We start from the raw sequence: 18,792 nt of genomic DNA on the forward strand, positions 1-18,792 counted from the left end.
ATTTTTTTTTCATTTTAAAAATACTGACCTTGCAAACAGACTGGTCTCTTGTTGTCTCAGACATAAAATCTGAAATATTACACTTATGAAGGCAGGCTTTTACATCCACATTTAACTAGTTTGCCTTATTTAACTTTTAAGGTTAAACATTTTTAAGGAAATATATACCAGTTATATACAGGCACAAAGTATAAATCAGACTCCAGTAATTGTTTTCGATGCCTGTATGTGTAGAAGTGAATGATTGTGTATCTTCTGGTTTGTCCTGTTCTTGGAAAGTTGAGCGCAACTTTGGCATCAGGGCCTCCCTGTGGGTTTCATCTTGCACAATAGGGCGTTGTGCCTCCCTCTTTCAGGGAACTACCTGCTGTACACCTTCCCATTCAAACTCAGTGTGCTGAGCGCCATGGTTGAACCTGACACGGCCAGGCGAACCACGCCGTGGACCGTTGGAGGCCTTTGATCCAGTCTGGTCCTCTTTCACTCTCTGTGTGACCCTGTGTCTCCCTTAGTCACTCTCCCATCTGATACAAAGAGTTGTGTCTCTTATCACACTTGGCGCAGTATGCTGAAGTCATCTCCTTCACTGTCACAGCTGACACGACTGTGCTGTTCTCTGCCTCCCAGTCACACATACACACACATACACACATAAATACAATAACGATTGTTCCTGTTTCCTGGCCATGCTGTCATTATGCAGCTGCTGAATGAGATACGGTCCAGTTTCCATTCATGCACGACAACGCACACAAACACACACATACATATGTACGCAAATGCACATTTCCACAAGATATAATTTCTGGTCATTTTCCTTTCCTTTCCTGTCTGTCTGATATAAACGCACACATATTTGTGCATGCACTCAAACACAAATGTCACTGACAGAACTCTCTGGCCTAATTCCCCTCTTATTGATGTGTGTCTGTCAGTGAAAGAGGCACAGCACAAAGAGCAGCGATGGGCCTGTGTGAGGCTCAGAGGGAACAAAGAGTGGTCTATTCCACGCCAGCTCCCAGACTCTTCTGGAAACACTGCGTTGGCTTGTTTAAGCTATAGCCATATTTTGATTTAACCAACTGTATGTTCAACATTGAACAACAACATGGCTGCTTCAGTGTCAGAGAACACAGGCCAGATTGACCCCTGCTTTGGGTTGGTCATGCCCAGTTAGCTTTATTTTTTTACATCGACTGTAGAATTAAATAGAACAAACATGAAGAAAGAGTGATTTCATTATTGTGTAGACATCCCTCTGTAGGAAAATGCACATATAGTGTAGTGCTGATACACCTGTTTTCTCACGTTGTGCTTAGTTGCAAAATGATTGAGCTGTAGCCCTCACTATTGTCTGAGGCTTAATCCCTTTTTAAATAATCACCTTTGATTGTCTCCTTTGCTTAATAATATTGATTTTAATTTTATAACACTTTTGTCCCACATCTTTGTCAATATAACCTTTGTGGCCTAATTAAGCTGCACCTGTTTTCTTTCCTGAGAGCTTAAATTGATTTTTACAAGGATTTACTACAATACACAATAATGTCATCTGACAAACACTGCTTAATAGAAACAAACTGACTGTTTTTAAGTATTCATCATGATATCTTTTTTTAAATATTGGATGTATATCCATCAGTCAGTTGTTGACTGTTTGCTCTGCTGAGCTTCGTCTCCATGTTTCTAATGTAGCCGGCCAAAGACAATAACAGTGGGATAACAGCTGAATGGAATGAGACACAGTGTTATGACAAGAGTGTTTGTGTGTGTATTTATATGAGGAATTGACTGAGGATGACAGTTCTAGAGGCCATTGTCCATGTGGTCGTTTGTCATTTACCTTTGACAGCACTGAGAAATTTCTGAGAAACATGCTGACTCACAGAGGCTGCCGACCCTGGCTGTCACTGACGCTGTTAATCACTGATGATCATTGATCTACTTCTGTGGTGGGCAGAACTTAAACAGACCAACATACATCCTTTCATTGGCATTAAGATGCACTACCATGTGAAATGGAAAAAAGGTGACAGATTTCTTGCTTTTCATATTATTTAAAAATCAGTTCATCACAATGTTTTCAGTTGCTTTCAAAAAGCATATATTTTTGTTGTAGTTATTAGCTATGTACAATATTTTCTCAGATAAGACAATAAAACTAGATCCTAGTGCACACAGAAAAATACTAGATGGGACATTGCCAGCTGTGCAGTCTTTTGTAGTAATCGGTTATTGCTATACTGTCTGGATAGCATAATGCTGTGAAATAAAGAAGTTGTAGTCAGAACAGGACAGTTGCCATTGCATATCCATCTGGTGTTTGTTCTTGTTGCATCATCGGTTTATCAAGGTGGATAACCATGACTTGCTTAAACTGAGCAGAGATACAGGCATACACACCAAGTTTGACAATACATTATTGTGCTCTAAAGGCTTCTGAAAGAGGATTTAGTTTGAATATTAAACCGCAGGCAATCAAGAAAACATCCAATCCAGTGTTGGGATCAGCCAGGGGATGAAGGAGGGGATTTAGTGACACACAGGAAGGGATGGGCACTGGGGTCGGGACAGGTCTTCAGGTTCAGCTTCAGCTTCGGGACAGGATTAACTTAGGTTTACCCCTACACTCACCAGCTCTGAAACAACAGCATGGTGCTTCATCATAATGAGTCACATTTCCCTGTTACTTATCATGTTAGTGGACTGTGCATGCGTCCATCCACAATCAAGTGCTTACGTGATTGTGTTACAGGTTTATGCATGACAAGTTGCCCTTTATGAGAGGCTCCTTAATTGAATAGCTTTGTCACTTCTCATCATAAACTGCAGATATCTGCCAGCATGACTCTATTTATTTTTTCGATGGCAAACAAAAGTCAAGTAAAGGTCACATTTTACTACCGATTTGTGCTCATGAAGGCATGTCGCAAAAAAGAAAATAAACTGTGACAACAAAACATAAAGTCAGTCACTGAAGAAAGAAATACACAGTCATGTTAAATATTCAAAATGATCTTTGCACTACACCGAACAAATTTATATAATAGCAATCTAAATATTTACACACCTATTTATACATTTATATATATTCATGTTCCATAAACAAGCAGACTTATTTAGTGTTTAGTATATAGAACTACTGCCCAGTTCAAATCTGTCAATGCCAAATTGAAGCTGTGTTATTAACATCAAAGTCACATTTATCAGAACAGTATCTTTATAGCTGCAGCCAGACAGCCAGCTAGCCAGTGACTGAACTGAATATGTTCAGCACTTGCCCCCTCTCTCTGGCAGGCAACAGTACCATTTAACTGATTGGCACCACCATGTAACTATAACCCCATCTCTGAATTAAGCACTATCAGTACCTGCTGGCCTGAATTTGTCGATTGAACAGAAAAGATTAGATAAGACCAGATTTAAGACCACTTTGTGCAGAAAGTAAATGCTGCTATGTGAATGTGTTTATCTGTGTGCTTTCCTTGGCTGCGATATGCTACCTGCTAATTCCCCTCCTGTCTGTTGTGAGACGTGCCCGTCTGTCCAACTTTGTGTTATTTTTTATGATCCGACTGTGCAGCTGAATGAATATAGTTTGAGTATGCGACTGTCCCTCCCCAGGGTTCTGAATATTCCTGCCTTGGTTGTTTTGCTGCCCTCAATGAGAGCAGCTATTGATGCTGCTGGGAGGCCCAGGCTGTCTGCATGCCTGTCTGTGGGTCCATCTATGAGGTGATCACTTTTCCACCAATAAGGTTGCTTCGTGAGGAGGACAGCTTCTATTTTATCAGGTGTCTACTCTGTTGGTGTCAACTCTGAGTTAAATTAAGGCAGGCCGTGTGCAAGGCTGCAGGAGGTAATCATGCACTTGGTGTTAGTGGGATTGCACTGTTGGTTGTTTCTAGGGTGGAAACCCTTGTCTCTTGATACTGCCGCAGAATAAGGAAGGGATGCCTGTGGGAATAATAAATGAGTTCCTGAAGGAAGACACACATGCAAACATACACAAAGTTGTACTATTCAGTATCACACATGTCCTGTTCAATATGTCTTGCATGTTTAGAGCTGATAGTTGGTCATTGATTAGAGATGCTTAATTTCTTGAGTATGTTGAGGTCTATGAGTGCAGTTGTGAGGGAAGTTCAGAACCTTAAAAATGATTCTCTGTTTTTCATTTTTTTCTTCCTCCATCTATCCACCTCCCTCTCAGGTAATCCAGAGGAGTGAGTCATACTAGGATGACAGTTGGGCTGATGGTAGGTGGGTTTTTCTTCTTCTGATGTGAGTCATTATGTCTTTCCTCTCTCACTCCTATTCCTTTACACATCCTTTTGTTTATCGTTCTGACTGCATCCCTCTCTAGGCAGTTTATATTCTCAGCCTTCACACACACGCTTAAGTTGAAATTAGTGTATGCTTTTTGGTGATGTTTGTTTCATATTAGATTACATGGATCCAGCTTGTTTTCCTTTATTGCTTGTATTTTATAAGGAATCATTGTCATGTTTGAATGCTGTATGAATCAGATAGTAGATTTTTTTTTCATTTTCACGAATATTTTAAGACGCAAATGGCCACAAGTGAAAGTGAAAATTAGTGATTGTCACTTGATCTAGGTAGCATTCCAGTCTCTCATATTCCATCTCATTTCTCTCTGTGTTAGACCAGCATGGCTGCTTGTTCCTGAATGAAAGATACATGCTCCTTTGGATTCATCCATCTGACTGCCAATGTGCCAATCCATCCCTCCATCACAGTCCCGTCTCCACCGTTTTCTGCTGTACTCTGCTGTTTTGTAGTCTTCTCTTCCTCACTCATTTACCTAATCTGACCCTCTGCATGCCTGACAGATAGAGAGGGAAGCGTTAGCAGACTCTTTAATTGGATACTTCCTCCCTGCTATTCATGAGGTGTCAGCGGGACCATATGCAGCAGGGGGACAGCAGTCAAAAGGAGCCAGAGGGGGTGGGCTCCGGTTCAGGTCCTGGAGCTAGAAGAGTGACAGGGGGGTTACACGGCCCAGGGTTGAAGAGGGCCTCGTCCCAGACAGAGCACCCTTCCTTCAGTAAGATGAGCCAAAACGCCAGGGAGAGCATGGGGGTTCTTGGCCAGGGCTTCAAACAGCTGTTCCAGCAGCAGCGTAAACGCCTATCCCTCACTCGCTCCACCATCACCTCTTCATCTTCTTCCTCATCTTCCTCTGTGGTATCAGCAGGTGGCACCTCCACCTCTGCCCCAGAGGACACCCCAGGCTCCTGCTGTCCTGACTCTGACCACCTCTCTGCTCCTGTGGTTCCTCCTGCAGCTGGCCAGGGCTCAGCCGCCACGGGCACGATGAGGCGGGGGACCAGCCTGCAGAGCCGGCGCAGCAAGGGCTCTGGATCAGGGTCTGGGAGTGGAGACCGCGATCCTCTCCTGAGAGGTAGCCCCCAGGCCCCGCACCGCCGCTATACTCATGATCCGCAGCAGCATACCAGCCGCCCGCGCTCCTCCTCCACCACCGACACCACACCCAGCAGCCCTGCCCCTGGATACCCTGGGGGCGATGTGGTGCTGTCATCAGGGTACCAGTCTACAGAGGAGACCGACAGGGTAAGTGACAGCAGCCATTAATCACTATCATGACACAGGTTGATCAATGTGTCTCTCTTCCCCTTATACCTGGGGTCAGGTCTTGTTTGTCAGTGAACTGTCAATCAAAAGCTGAGACTCACCTTGCTGCTGATGTAAAATTCCCTGTGGTTTTAGCTGTGATTGCTAAGAGAGGGCCTGCTGCCATTACTGCTGTCAGAATTTTCCCATTGCTGACTGTTCTCCAAGGAAAAAATGTTTTTCAATTGCCAAAACAGCATCAAGCCAAGCTGAGGCCATATATTCAATTTGTTAATCAATGGGTTTGTTGTTTTTCAAGTTTGACTCAACCAAATAAGGAGGTGCCCATATGAACATAACGCAAGATTTTGCTCATTGTAATCATTCCTTCTGATAATACAGCCCTTAGAAGAACTTTTTCTAAGATGCTACCAGTCAAAGTTATGTGGAGCAAAATACAGTCTTTGTTCTGTGCAGAGATACATTTCACTGTCTATCTGAAACTAATATGAGGCTTCGGTAGCCTCAGTTCAGGCAAATAAGCAAATATCATCCTTAATTACTGTAATTTTAGGTAACAGCTTCCTCTTAACATCATTTCTGTACAACTCAGCATAGAATTACAGTCCAGTCAGACCAGACTGCCCAATCCTAATAATAACTTCACATGAACTTTAAAACTTTTATGGGTATGGATTTTGTCCCTCATTACTTACATGGCAGTGCATAATACAGGAATCTTTAATGGCCAGAATGAACACAGGGATCTATTTCAAAGTACATGTAGGTACCTAATTATTGTTTTAGAGCGAATTGATAAACTCTAAAAATAAAATTTTGCAAATGACTCCCAGTGGTTTGTTTTTTTTTAGGCTTACAGTAAATGTTGCCAAGTCTAGTGCAAGTCAAAAGTTTGGATACACCTGTTGATTGAAGTGTGTTTCTGTGGAACAATGCTTAAGGCATGAAAACTATGAAATAAACCAAAATACTGTTAAGCTTAAATATTGTTGAGCTTGATAACAGCTTTGCACATTATTTTAAATATCTTAACCAACTTCATAAGATAATCGCCTGGAAAGGCTTTCGATTAATAGGTCTGCCTCATCAAAAGTGAACTGCTGGAATTTCTTAATGTATTTGAGACCTGGTTTGAGGCCAACGTTGCTACAGCGAAGAATCATTTACCTAAGTAAAGAGAAACAACAACAATCCACTGTAACTTAAATCATGAAGTTCGGTCTGAAATTTGAAAGTTTCTTCAAGCATAGTCATAAAAACCATTAAAGCTATATTGAAACTGGTTCCCATGTGGACTGCCCTAGGAAAGGAGGGCCAAGAGGGAGAAGTTCAGTAGAGCCACAGATTTTACCAGTTAGTTTATATGTAGTAAAACTGGTTTCTTGAAGACCAGTGTGTTTAATCCAAAGGTTATTAATTTCGTGTCGTGTATGGCTTGCATTTCTGCAGTGTCATACAAGCCATAACTGAACTTAAAGTTCTGGTTTTTGGTATTCCAGACTACAGTTGATTCTCTTTGCCACCAGAGGTCACTGTCAGATCAGCCATCCTGCTGTGAGCAGCACTAGGCTTAGTTCATGTGGAGGTGGTGTTTGCGTTATGAGCTCATGTTTGTTGTAGACTAAGCTGATTCTTGGGTTAATGAAATAAGCTGTGCAAAGGACCAGGTATTAGTGTGTCACAGACAGAGTGATGTCTGGCTATCAATACAGTGGTGGTTATTAAGTCCAGACCGGTGGGTGTTGATATCCACATTGTGTGACAGCTAAATTTAATAAAGTCCTTCCTCCTTTCTTCATCTGTAAAATCAAGTATCCTTCAGTCCTGTGTGAATGACCTCACCTGGGATGACAGAGCAGGGCTGAGAGCCAGGCATCTGTGCTCCATTAGTTTCGCTGCTGTGATAGATGACCATCAACCTTTCTGAGGTCTGTTACTCGCCCTTGGCAGAGATTATAACCTGTCTTGCTCATCTCCAGCTAACATCACAGCCCTGTCTCCACACAGCAACACAGCAATGTCATTCAGGTTACCCAAGTGGTTGCCGTGGTTACTCTGAAACTTGCAACAAGCTGCCTAGAACTACGCCCTGCTTGGGTTGCCATAGAAACATAATGGTTGACCTTGGAGGTGTGTGACATCCTACTGTTAGTGGAGGTTGAAGGTTATATAGATTGTTTGAATTTGTGTGTCAGAAATGAGGAATGTTCAGTGAATGACCAATTACCTTCATTGATTGTCACTCTACCTCCTCCTCTTTCTTTCTTTCTTTCTTTCTTTCTTTCTTTCTTTCTTTCTTTCTTTCTTTCTTTCTTTCTTTCTTTCTTTCTTTCTTTCTTTCTTTCCCCTCCTGCGCTTCCCTTCCCCTTTCTGTTCCTCTCTCTTTTTTTCCCTTCCTGCCCCCCTCCTCTCTCCCTGGAGAGAGTTGATACAGACAGTCAGCTGGTCCCTCCTCCTCCTCCCTCGTCTCCCCCTCCTCCCACTCGATCTCTCCCACCACCTCCTCCTCAGTCCACCCTTCGGCTCACTGACAGGAAGCAGGAGGCAACCTTGCCTTGCCCTAGATGAGTGAGAGCTGAACACGAGCTGTGTGAATGTGTTCTCAGTTCTGTGTTCAGAGGAGGATGTGGAGGGGTGTGTACATGTGTGAATGTAGACTTCATTTTTAGCCGTGTACTAGATACTCTATGTGTGTGTGTTTCCTGAAAATCATTTGGTCATTGACAGCCATGTGGTACTAGCATCTTGTGTGAGCGAGTGTATCTGTGAGAGAAAGAGACAGCTCGGGGGAACACTGTGAATATGAGGAGAGGGCAACACAGCTGAGCTGTCTTTATCTCTACTTGCTCTCTCTCCCTTTTTCATCTCCCTCTTTTTTCCCTCTCTCTCTCCTCACTTGTGTTTGCATAGTAGACGAAAGCGGTGTGGACTAGAAATGTGTGTGCTCGTGAATGTTTGGAGAGGAGGATAGCGTGTGTGCCTTCAGTGTGTGTGTGTGTGTGTGCGTGCATGTGTGCGTGTGTGTATGTGTTAATGGTGGAGTGTACTATGTGAGGCTGTGTGTACTTTGGAGAGATATCAGCAGAGAGGAGTAGAACAGGGGATCCAGATGTGGGTCCGTCAGTCAGTCAATCAGGATGGTGCAGCGCTTCAGTCTTCGTAGGCAGTACTCTAAGGTAAGCTTTAAACACACAGCATGTTTAGTCATTAAAAGCATATCTCTTTCTTCCCATCTCCATGCTGCATGCTCTGCTGCTGGCAGACTTGTGTTAAATTTTTACTGCCAGCAAAAACTTTATTATCTTTATAATGCTTGTGGTACATTGTTCGTGCATATGATTTTTACATTTCTTTCTTTTTTTGTCTTTTTTTTGCGGTTCTTTTGTATTTTGTCAAGAGATGGTGTTTTTGGCTGTTTAACTAGAACTTTGAATATGCTTGTTCAAAGCAGCAGTCAAAAATGGGAAAAAAAATACTTGGTTGTCATATGTAGAGACAATGTACACATAAGCCAGTTCACAACTAAAGAAAAAGCAGTGTTTGCACACTTCTTTGATAGCAGCATTTTTTTGTAAACAGAAATTTTCTTCCAAGTTTCCATTCACTTTTAGGCAGTTTAATCCATACTGTAGCTCAGTGGTCTGTGTTTGCACTTTATCTTAACTCTTGTTAAACAGTAACTCATGCTACATCGGTGAGAGTGGCAGACTATGATGTCGATTGGAACCGTCACCAAGGGATGTAATTATTGATAAACATTAAGTTTGATTATTGCTGATTAGGGAGTATTTATGAGTCAATTGCAAAAACATCCTACTTAGCTATGCTCTACAACTGTCCTTGGGTTTGATGTATCTATCCCCTGGTGATAGTGCTGTTAAAGAGAGTAGATGGGTTGTATTAAAACACAGCATTTGGTCTGTTAAGAGCCTGCTGTTATGCAGCTGGTACTCAGCCATTGGGATTAATTACAATTAGCTGCTGAGTAATTGATTGACTGACTACACCCTTCCTGCTCATTTTTAACTCCATGTGATAGTGCTGGGAGGCGTCTAGACGCCTGGAAGCACCAACATGCATAAATGTGCTGGATAGACAGATGCACAAGCTCTTTTTCAGGCAGGAAGCCCAGGATCCAAGGTGATTGAGTCTGATCTAGTCTGGTCTTTTCTCTCTTCTCAGGATGAGAGAACAATAAAGTGAGAGTAAGAACAGGTAGAGGACATGAAGGGCTACAAGGTGCAAAATGTATGGCGTTAGAATAGATGACTTGTTTAGGACAGGAGATGGTGAGGTACAATAGACTAGGCTCTGATGGGATATGAGCCGCTGAGTTTAGATGAAATGCAAGCCAAGCCTTTAGGCAACTCCTCTCACACCATAAGATTTGTCTGTCTGAGAGACACTGAAGCAGTGTTTGTCTTTGGAGATCATAACTTCCTTCAGGGCCTGTCTGCAAATGTTCACTGGCATTGTCCCCTGCAAAAATGGGATATAGAGGAAATATTGGAAAGGAAGGAGGTTGGATAGATGACCTCTTCTCTTTGCCTCAGGCCACATCCCCACATGCCCACCTGTCTTCCTGCTCATCCTTTGTCTCTGTAATGTTTATTACTGTATTTTGGTTTCCATGTCAGAGATACCTAGCTTGTTTTCAGTAGCCATTATATGGTCGTATGATAACTTTTAAAACATTGTTAATTTCATTGAGTGGAAAAAAGAAGTCTTAGAAGAGGATATGTTGTACATACAGTGGGTACCAAAAGTCTGAGACTTTTCTTAAAGATACTTCTGTTTTGCATTTGTTTTTATTTTAATGCATAATTGATCATTTCATTGGTCATAATTGAACAATTTCAATGAAAAGTTGAATATGCAAAAGGTATATGAATTTCAGAATATCTTAGGATTTTTTTCCCTTTAGCTTTAAAGACAGCTGCACTTGTGCTGGCATGGAATCAGCGAGTTTGTGCAAAATCTGCTAACCTGTCTTATTCCAGCATATGACGGTGATTTTAAGTGCTTCTTGAAATGTCAGAGGTGCTTGCCTTTAGTTTTCATGTTCCCTCCTAAATGTCCAGTCAGGTTAAAGGAATGTCCAAGACAGTCAGCATTCCTTCGGTCTTCAGGTAGTTCATTCAAGTTTTGAGCCCGTGTTTGGGCTCATTATCCAGTGGAAGTATAAATTATTGTCCTAAAAATTACAAACCATTGTGTGGTGCATGTCTGTAAAGAATGGAGTTCTGCGTCTCCCTGTTTATGTTTGAGTCCATTCAGTGCAGGTGTCCAACTCCAGAGTAAGCATAACACCCCCAGACTTGAATATTACCACCACTGTGTTTCACGGCTTGATCTGATATTTTATGGTGTCACTATCTCTCCTTGAATCCATCAGTAAAAATGTGAAACTGTAAAATACTTGTATGTCTTCTCCCACCCAAAGCATTTGGCCTTGCTTCCTCTCCTAATCAGTGATTTATGCTACTTGTCCTCTGAGACCACTTCTGCACTACCTTCTTTTGACAGCACTCTTGCTAATTGGAGCGTTGTGCTCTTTATTTAGCAAGTTGTGCTCCTCTGATGAAGTAGCTTTTCTATCCATCTCTGACCAAAGCTTGATGTATTGATCTTCTGATGATGCGGTCATGTTTGATGGGGATGATCGTTCTTTGGCCACAACTGAGTAATTATCTGCAAAGCATTAGAGCCACATTAAACTGCAAGCCTTTTTGCTCATTGAGATTTATTGCTCAGATAAGAATATTTTGTTTGGTGTTGCAAAAAAAAGGAAATAAAAAACTGACATCTGATTGAAAACCACAATTGGAAGTGGCCAAAATCAAAATTGAAAAGATAAGATTTAGTGTGTGATTTGTGCTTTTTACACTTATGAAAAAAAAGTGTCACATATGAGCAAAAGCATCTGATTGGGCAGGCTTTCACTCACAGTCCAGACATGGGATGCCATGCACTGCCCCTTTAAAATCCTTCAGTCAGTGATTTGGTGCTGAGAAAGCCCCTCTTAGCTTACTGTAAGAATTACACTGCTGACACTTTCACATAGTAGGTTTGAGGCTTTGATTTTCACTGCCACAATGTCCTGTACTTAGTAAACATTGCTCTGCTGGGAACTTAAGACATTTATTTATAACAGGTGAAAAATGATTGCAGGGTGGTTTAGTTGAACAAGCCCCTAATAAGTGGATCACATCTACCAAAGTATCATCTAAACACTGCTTTAGTGGAAGGACACAAATTAAGGAAATCTGACCAAAGTAAAAAGAAGTTAACATCCTAAGTTAAATATTGGTGCTTTACTTTATTTGTGTTTTTAACTCCTCTAACTTAGTTATTATTTCCAGGTTTACATGGAAATTTGTCCTAAAAGTTTGCCCATAAGGATAACAGTGGCAGCTTTGCAGCAATGGGGCTTGAACCCTGAACAGTAATCCAGAGCCTCAACCACTGAGCTACATTGAGAACAACATAATGTGAGATAATGTTATTAAAAAGAGCCACATCAGAAGGCAGTAAATTTAATTTAATTAATCCACATAGTTAGCTCAATTAGGGTTGTGTTGTGTTTGGCAGAAATGCATAACATGATAGATTTGGCCTGTATTGTAAACCTGGCTACAATATCCATAAAGTCTTAATTTCCCTAGCAGAAAACAAAGGAAAAAATAAATATATATTGTTGAACAATTGTGAGAAGGATTAGATAGATTTCATTCCCAGGGCTGAAGGAGGAGTCCAAGTGAAATTGGTCCTTTTAAACCTTAGTGCAAAGGATGTTTTACTATCTCTCACATTTTCTGTTAGGACTGCAACTAAAAATTACTTGTACTGTCGATTAGTCTGCTGATTATTTTCTTGATTAATTGTTTGACCTGTAAAGTGGCTGCAAATAGCATTGTTGAAATGACAAGAGCTGGAACAAGCAAATATTTGGAATTTTAGCTTTATAAATCAAAATCAGTTATCAAAATAGCGCCCAGTTATTTATTTATACAACTAAACACTTCATCTGTAGTTTTCTATGTTTTGTATGAGGTACTGGTTTTGTATTGTCTGATTTCTACCATGCATTTAGAGTTAACAACTGCTCCAAAAATGACTGATAACTTTAGAAACGTAGCTGACAACATAGACTTAGTTTCAAAAGATTTGGCTTTCGTGTGAAATTCGGCCAGTGCTGTTGTCTCGTAAACGAGGAGCGAGGAGAAGTGTCGGTGGGAGGACCTGAACATCACCTGGTCCCCCGAGGCTTGTTCTGTCCCTGCTACTTTAACATCCTCATCACTGCGCTCTCATTGTCTCACACTGCCTCAGGCTATGGGCTGTGTGTTGATGAAAGCACTTGTGACCTTTGCAGCAGGACACCACGGCTTGTCCTGGAACAATTTAAGTGACATTGAATTGGAAAAGGCGAGCGTGAAGTATTGCTCTGTCGGATTCACTTAGATGCAGCCATGCACATGATAAGTATCAAGTCTCATGAAACCACTGCTACAGACACTGCTGCGGAAGCATGCAGTCAAACCCATGCATAATCAAACAACTGAGTTTCGATTGACTTTCAGCAGAGAGAGCCATGGGGATGATGAAGCATGTGCTCTCAGTCCACACTGGAGGTGGTGTCATCTCAGTCTGTTTGCTAACTACCAGCCTGTAGCAAATGGCTTTCCAGGCACTGTGTGTGTGCTGCTGTCAGGACACTGTGGTTCAGAGTTGTTGACATTAACAAGTAGACCTTATTGCAGTGTTACAGTTAAATAAGGAAGCTGTGTAAAGCCACTAATGGGTTTGGCAGGTCTGTGGTTTGTGTTTTGTACTCACTTTCGGAAAAGGACAGGAAAGTAGTTCTTCTCAAATGTGTGAATCTCCCTTACCCCCTCCGCTGTCCTCCTGTCTTAGTTACCCTTTAGTTGTTTCTGTTTCTTACTTCTCCTTACTCATCTAGTGTCCCACATTTTAGACAAATACAATTCTTCTCCATTGTTCATCTTTTTAATAAATGTAAATATTGCCTTACCTTCCTTTCTCCTTAGAGCCATAAGTCTACCAAAAAAGCAATAATGTGTTTGTGTTACAGTCGATATGAATCCTGTAGTGTGGGTGTTTGTGTAGCAGGGAGACTAGCATTGATCACAGAGCAAACACAAGTATTGACTGTGAATTAAATACAATGGATGGCCTGTTGTGTTCCTTTAACCAGCCCTGTTCTCAGCTGTCTTCTTGCTTGAATTTTTTGCTATCAGTGGGTCAAGTGCATGTTTGTATTTACTTTGTTTTATTGTTCATATCGGTGTCAATTTAAATGTGGTGTTGGGCCACTATGAGGCACCAGAACTGCTTTCTATATACGCCTGCACAATTCAAAATAGCATCTGTGTCATATTGTACTGTGTTACAGTTTGATGGTTTATGGAGATGGGTTATAACAGCAGCCATATTGTGAGAATTTGTGTCAGAAGTTTGGAGCTGGTTATCTTTGTTCACCAAAGCTTCAGATTCGCTCAGTAGTTGACATATCTCACAGCACAATCTGCTGTGTGGTCATTATTTCAAACTAACCAAAGGATTGCCAGCTTTTGTCTGGGACAGCCAAAAATCATAAAATGTGTGGAGACCATAATATATCTGACCAAAATCTTTCATAGCACATCTGATGACTATGAAGACCATGGCTTATGATTCACATTTTGGTGATGATTGTATATATTTGTCTTGTGCTTGTTACTGTGCAGATGTGTGTTTTTGCCTCATATAGCTTTGTCCAGGCTCTATAATCAAGCAGGAGGTTTTCCCTACTGAGCAAGCACCTAAATCTGCTATACTGTTTATTATTTATGTGCCCCACGTCCTCAGCAGTCATTCTTACTGTATCATTTCTACCTTCACACCCTTTACCTTCTCACTGTTTGTCTCACTCTGCATCTTAGAGACTTTCTTTCTTTAGCTCCTGCTCTCTTTATCGCTCTCCCTCTCATCTGTGTCCAGTGCTCAGACAGTGGAGCCAGTTGCCCATCTCCATGGTAACAGGATGATGTTCAAAAAGGGCCAAAGCAGCTTTACCCAGCTGAATGCTCGCAGGTTCAACGTCTGATCTCACTGCCACCTCATCAACCTGTCTGGTGCAATAACAGCCTCTTAAAGGAGGCAGAAGGTGTCTTCTAAAATTAGACTGCAATGCGTTTAGCCAAATATGTCGACTTTGTGTTGAATACCGTTCCTTCTAAACGTTGTAATTTAGCTTTTTCTTTCGTCAGATATTTCAAATGCCAGAGCCATAAAGGAGACATGTTGGAATGGCACCCTATCACTTAGATCTAAGCGCTGAAGAGACATCACTATTTCCTGTTCTGACACTTATTTAAATTACGTCCTCTGAGTGATGTACAAAAACAGCTGTGAATTATCAATAAAGACATCCTTTTGTTTGACAGTTAAAAGACCTCAGTGGGAATTTGCCTTCTACTTCAAAGAAAATTAACAAAACAAAGTAAATAGATTTACTGTAAATGTTTTATTGTACTGTGTATGGATCTGGGGAGTAGACTTCAATCAGATCATCTTTTGTATGCGGCCGTGCACGTGTATGCATCGTGTGTGTATGTGTGTGCTTGAACTCTCCACCCAACTGTTTGTGTTGCCTTTGAAGCATAGCCCCCGCCTGTGCAATTAGGCCGTTGAATATTCATGTCATTATACATATAGGCCAACGCCCTTATCCAGTACTGGCTGCTATTAGCATTCACATCATCAGACCACACTCATGCTAACACACAGCACAGTTTCACAGTTGATGCATAACCAGTATTTTTTGGGTGTGAAATTCTTGTGAAACTGTCGGTGCCTATGTGATGGTGTGAAAGGAAGGACTAAGAAAAGAGCTCAAGAGAGGTGAGGCAGGGGGATGTTTGAAAGATAAATGTAGGTGTGTATATGTATGTGACTAGCTGTGGATCAGCAGGAAATTACAGATTAATGGGGACAGATGAAATAAGATGAAGCTATGAGGTTAAGGTCATTTTTTTTCCTCTCAGCAAGTGTTATAGGTTTCTAATCTGAAAGTCTTAATGAGGAAGGAGTCTGTTGCGACTCTCTCTCCGTTTCTCTGCTGCTATTAATAGACAGATGTCTGAACCAGTGCTGATCAAGTTCACTTGCCAAGGGTATTTAACATAAAGTACATCTTGAGCAAAAAAATGAATAGGCCTCTATTATTTAGATTTTTTTTTAGACATTTTAAAAAGGAGATTGTCTGCAATTTTATTCCAAATGAACTGCATTTATGTAGTCATGTTTATCAAAGGACAGTGTCACCAGAGTGATTTTCCACAAAATAACTTTGATAATTTTAATCATGAATGATTTTCTTATTTGCTTCCTGTCTGTGCACAAGGCCATGTGCATATATGTGCACATGTCAGCAATGAGTCACTATAGGTCATCCTTTGTGTATTTATTTTGGGTCTGCAGCTGGTCCTTCCTCTTTGGGCTTATGCATGTATGTGTGACAGTAGTGAGGGCATGCTCGTGCATCTTTGTTGTTTTCTCAGCCGTTTCACGATTGCCACATACTCGGTCAGTCAGTCACTGAGGATGTTCTGGTCAACCTTGACCTACATGTCTGTTCCTCAGACACTGTGCTCTGGCTAGATTCATTTTTAGTGTCTATTCTGCTGGCCTTCACAAAGCCCACAGTCAGTATTAGCCCTGCAAATTACTTCCCTGACGCGTGTTGTCCAAATAAACTGCTCTGTACATTTCTGATAAAGCGATGGTTTTGGTTTTCCTCTCCTTAGTCAGAGTGACCAAGTAGATTGTTTTCAAAGGGAAATTGCTCATTCTGAGCGAGGGAGACCAGAAAAAACAAACAGACAGACTCGGAGAGGCCATAGTCTGCATCCCTTGCCACTCCCTGCTCAGTCTATATCATTTGTGTGACTCTGATGAATTATGGATGAGACTATAGATCGCTGAGCTCAGCTCTGCTCCACTGACCCACTTAGAACACACATGCACACACAATTCAAATCTGATCGCAACCTCTTGGGATATAGCCTCGTATTTTCTCTCCAATAATAACCAGAACCATTCCTGTCATTCTCATCTGTGTCAGCCAGTAGGAATCTAAAGAATCTTTCATTTTCTCATTGTCCCCCCTAGCACAAAATCGTGTCTTGCCAGAAAATTTTCTTCTAGATCCCTGGAACAACAGTAAAGTATATGTTTTGGGGCTGCGAATAATTATTTGAGAATGCCCTGTCTGAAATTACAGAGTATTAAAAATACACTTTTTCTTCACAGCGATGACACATCTTTCATTATCTAAAAATATCTAGCATTAGATCCAACTTTCTCTTATTCTCCTCTCATGGTCTCCTGTCTTGACATTGACATGACCACAGTGGTTACACCATTTGTCACATTCACTGTTGCCATTTCTACTCTCCGTCTCCTTGATATAGCCCTCCTTCCTCCCCGTTCTTAGCCTTGGGAAGCAAGTTGCCTGTTTGCCTTGATATGAGTGCCTCGTTAGATCTGAATTATGTTACATGAAGGTCTTTATGTCTGTCAGTAAAATAGGTGATAATGTACAAATGCAATTTTAAAAAACTTGGTTATTGAAAGGAAACCTGTTAGGAGATGGGAGACCAGACAGAGCAGCAATGCTGTATAGTCAGTTGGACATACAGCAGATAACACACACTGTGTAGCATAGCTCCCCCTGGTGGATTGATACTGTAGTTGGTTGTCATATTTTCTGAGTGATGTCAAAGCTGACTGTAGTTTGTCGTGATCTCTATTTGTGCTATTCTCTGCTGTTTTTTTGTTTTTTTTATAAATGTTTGCATATCCATCCCAGTAACAGCAGAAGGGATTTTACCAAGACTTGTACAGGTGTAATTAAATAAAATGCAGGTCTGGGTTTGATGCGCAGATGATATGGTACATCATAAATCAAAGACAAAGCAAAAGGAGAAGCAGAGTGTAGTGGTGATAGCAGAAAAAGCCCATGTGTAGCTAATATAATTATGGTTGTATTCCAGTCACATATACAAGTTCTAGGGCTCTGTTATTATGTATGCCAGTGGTGATGCATAGACACTATTAGAGAATTTAATTACATACACAGAGACAAGTCAAATGTCTGCTTTGAAGAAGCCAATTTTCAACCCTAACAATTAACCAGTGGATTTCATGAGTCAGTAGTTCAAAATTAAATGGAAATTACAATGTGATTGGATGAATAGTTTTGGAAGCCTCAGTACATGAAACGGCCACCAGTGTCTAGTTAGATGAACCTAAACTGGCAATGAGAGTTTACACTCTATGATTTTATTAGGTAATAGCTGTCAGACAGTGATGAGAACTTGTTATTAGCCAAATGCCCCTCCTCATTATCTGTCCTCTTGTTATGAAATCTACTGCTTCCTCGTGGACGAATTCGCACAGTGGAGTGAAAAAAACACTCAGGGCCCAGGCCCATCCAAAAAGTCTGCTTCAAAGAGGTTAGTGAGGTCAGCATAGAGGTCATAATGTGTGGTATGAAAAAAAATAAAAAGAGAGCAGACCAAATAATCTTTTAGGGCCCCAGAAGCTGGGACTGTTTGTTCTACATTCTTCATCTTCCTGCTTCTGAATAGGCTGGCAGTGTGTTTGAGCTTACATACTGCCCCATGGTACTCTAGCTATTGTGCAGCATCCAGCCGACCAACTCTGCACTTTGGGCCAGTGCCCTCTCTGTTTCCACGTTGCATAACCAGGATGGGTGAGTATAAACAGAAGCAGCTCCAACAAATACCAACCGATAGACAAACATTGTGTCTCCCCACGTACCCCCTCTGTTTCCCTTCATGTACAAACATTGTGTCCCTGCACGTACAAACACTGCTTAACTGTACATTCACACCTAGTCTCAGCCATAATCTGCTTCTCATATAAATCACTGCATAGTCATACTCCAAAAGTTAAAGGAAAAACAAAAAGTAGTTAGTTATAGACCACACTGGATTTTTGCAGATCATGGTGGTAGGAATAAATGTTTATGTTGTCACTGCTGTTATAGAGAGATGGACATAAATGACCCTAAATTACCACAAACCTGTCATCATCATTTTTGCGTTGCAATTCCTTGTTCCTCGCTGGCCAGCATGAAGACAAATA

General features: G+C 41.2%; 1 protein-coding gene across 6 annotated transcripts in view; it reads left to right on the forward strand.

Annotated features, from left to right (window-relative positions):
* tmcc1a (transmembrane and coiled-coil domain family 1a) overlaps window positions 1–18,792 on the forward strand; it is a 50,820-nt gene that overhangs the window by 5,927 nt on the left and 26,101 nt on the right. For 2 of the 6 annotated variants that reach the window (XM_023273135.3, XM_055012875.1), the window contains 2 exons: window positions 4,214–4,259; window positions 4,667–5,595. In XM_023273135.3, the coding sequence (XP_023128903.1) occupies window positions 4,909–5,595 (687 nt within the window). In that variant the 5' untranslated portion in view covers window positions 4,214–4,259; window positions 4,667–4,908. Of the gene's footprint in view, window positions 1–4,213; window positions 4,264–4,666; window positions 5,596–8,543; window positions 8,793–18,792 lie in introns of those variants that run through there. The other 4 variants (XM_055012877.1, XM_055012878.1, XM_055012876.1 and 1 more) reach the window with 3 other exon arrangements.

This window comes from Amphiprion ocellaris, chromosome 8 (genome assembly GCF_022539595.1).
Source record: "Amphiprion ocellaris isolate individual 3 ecotype Okinawa chromosome 8, ASM2253959v1, whole genome shotgun sequence".
Taxonomy (NCBI): Eukaryota; Metazoa; Chordata; class Actinopteri; family Pomacentridae; genus Amphiprion; species Amphiprion ocellaris.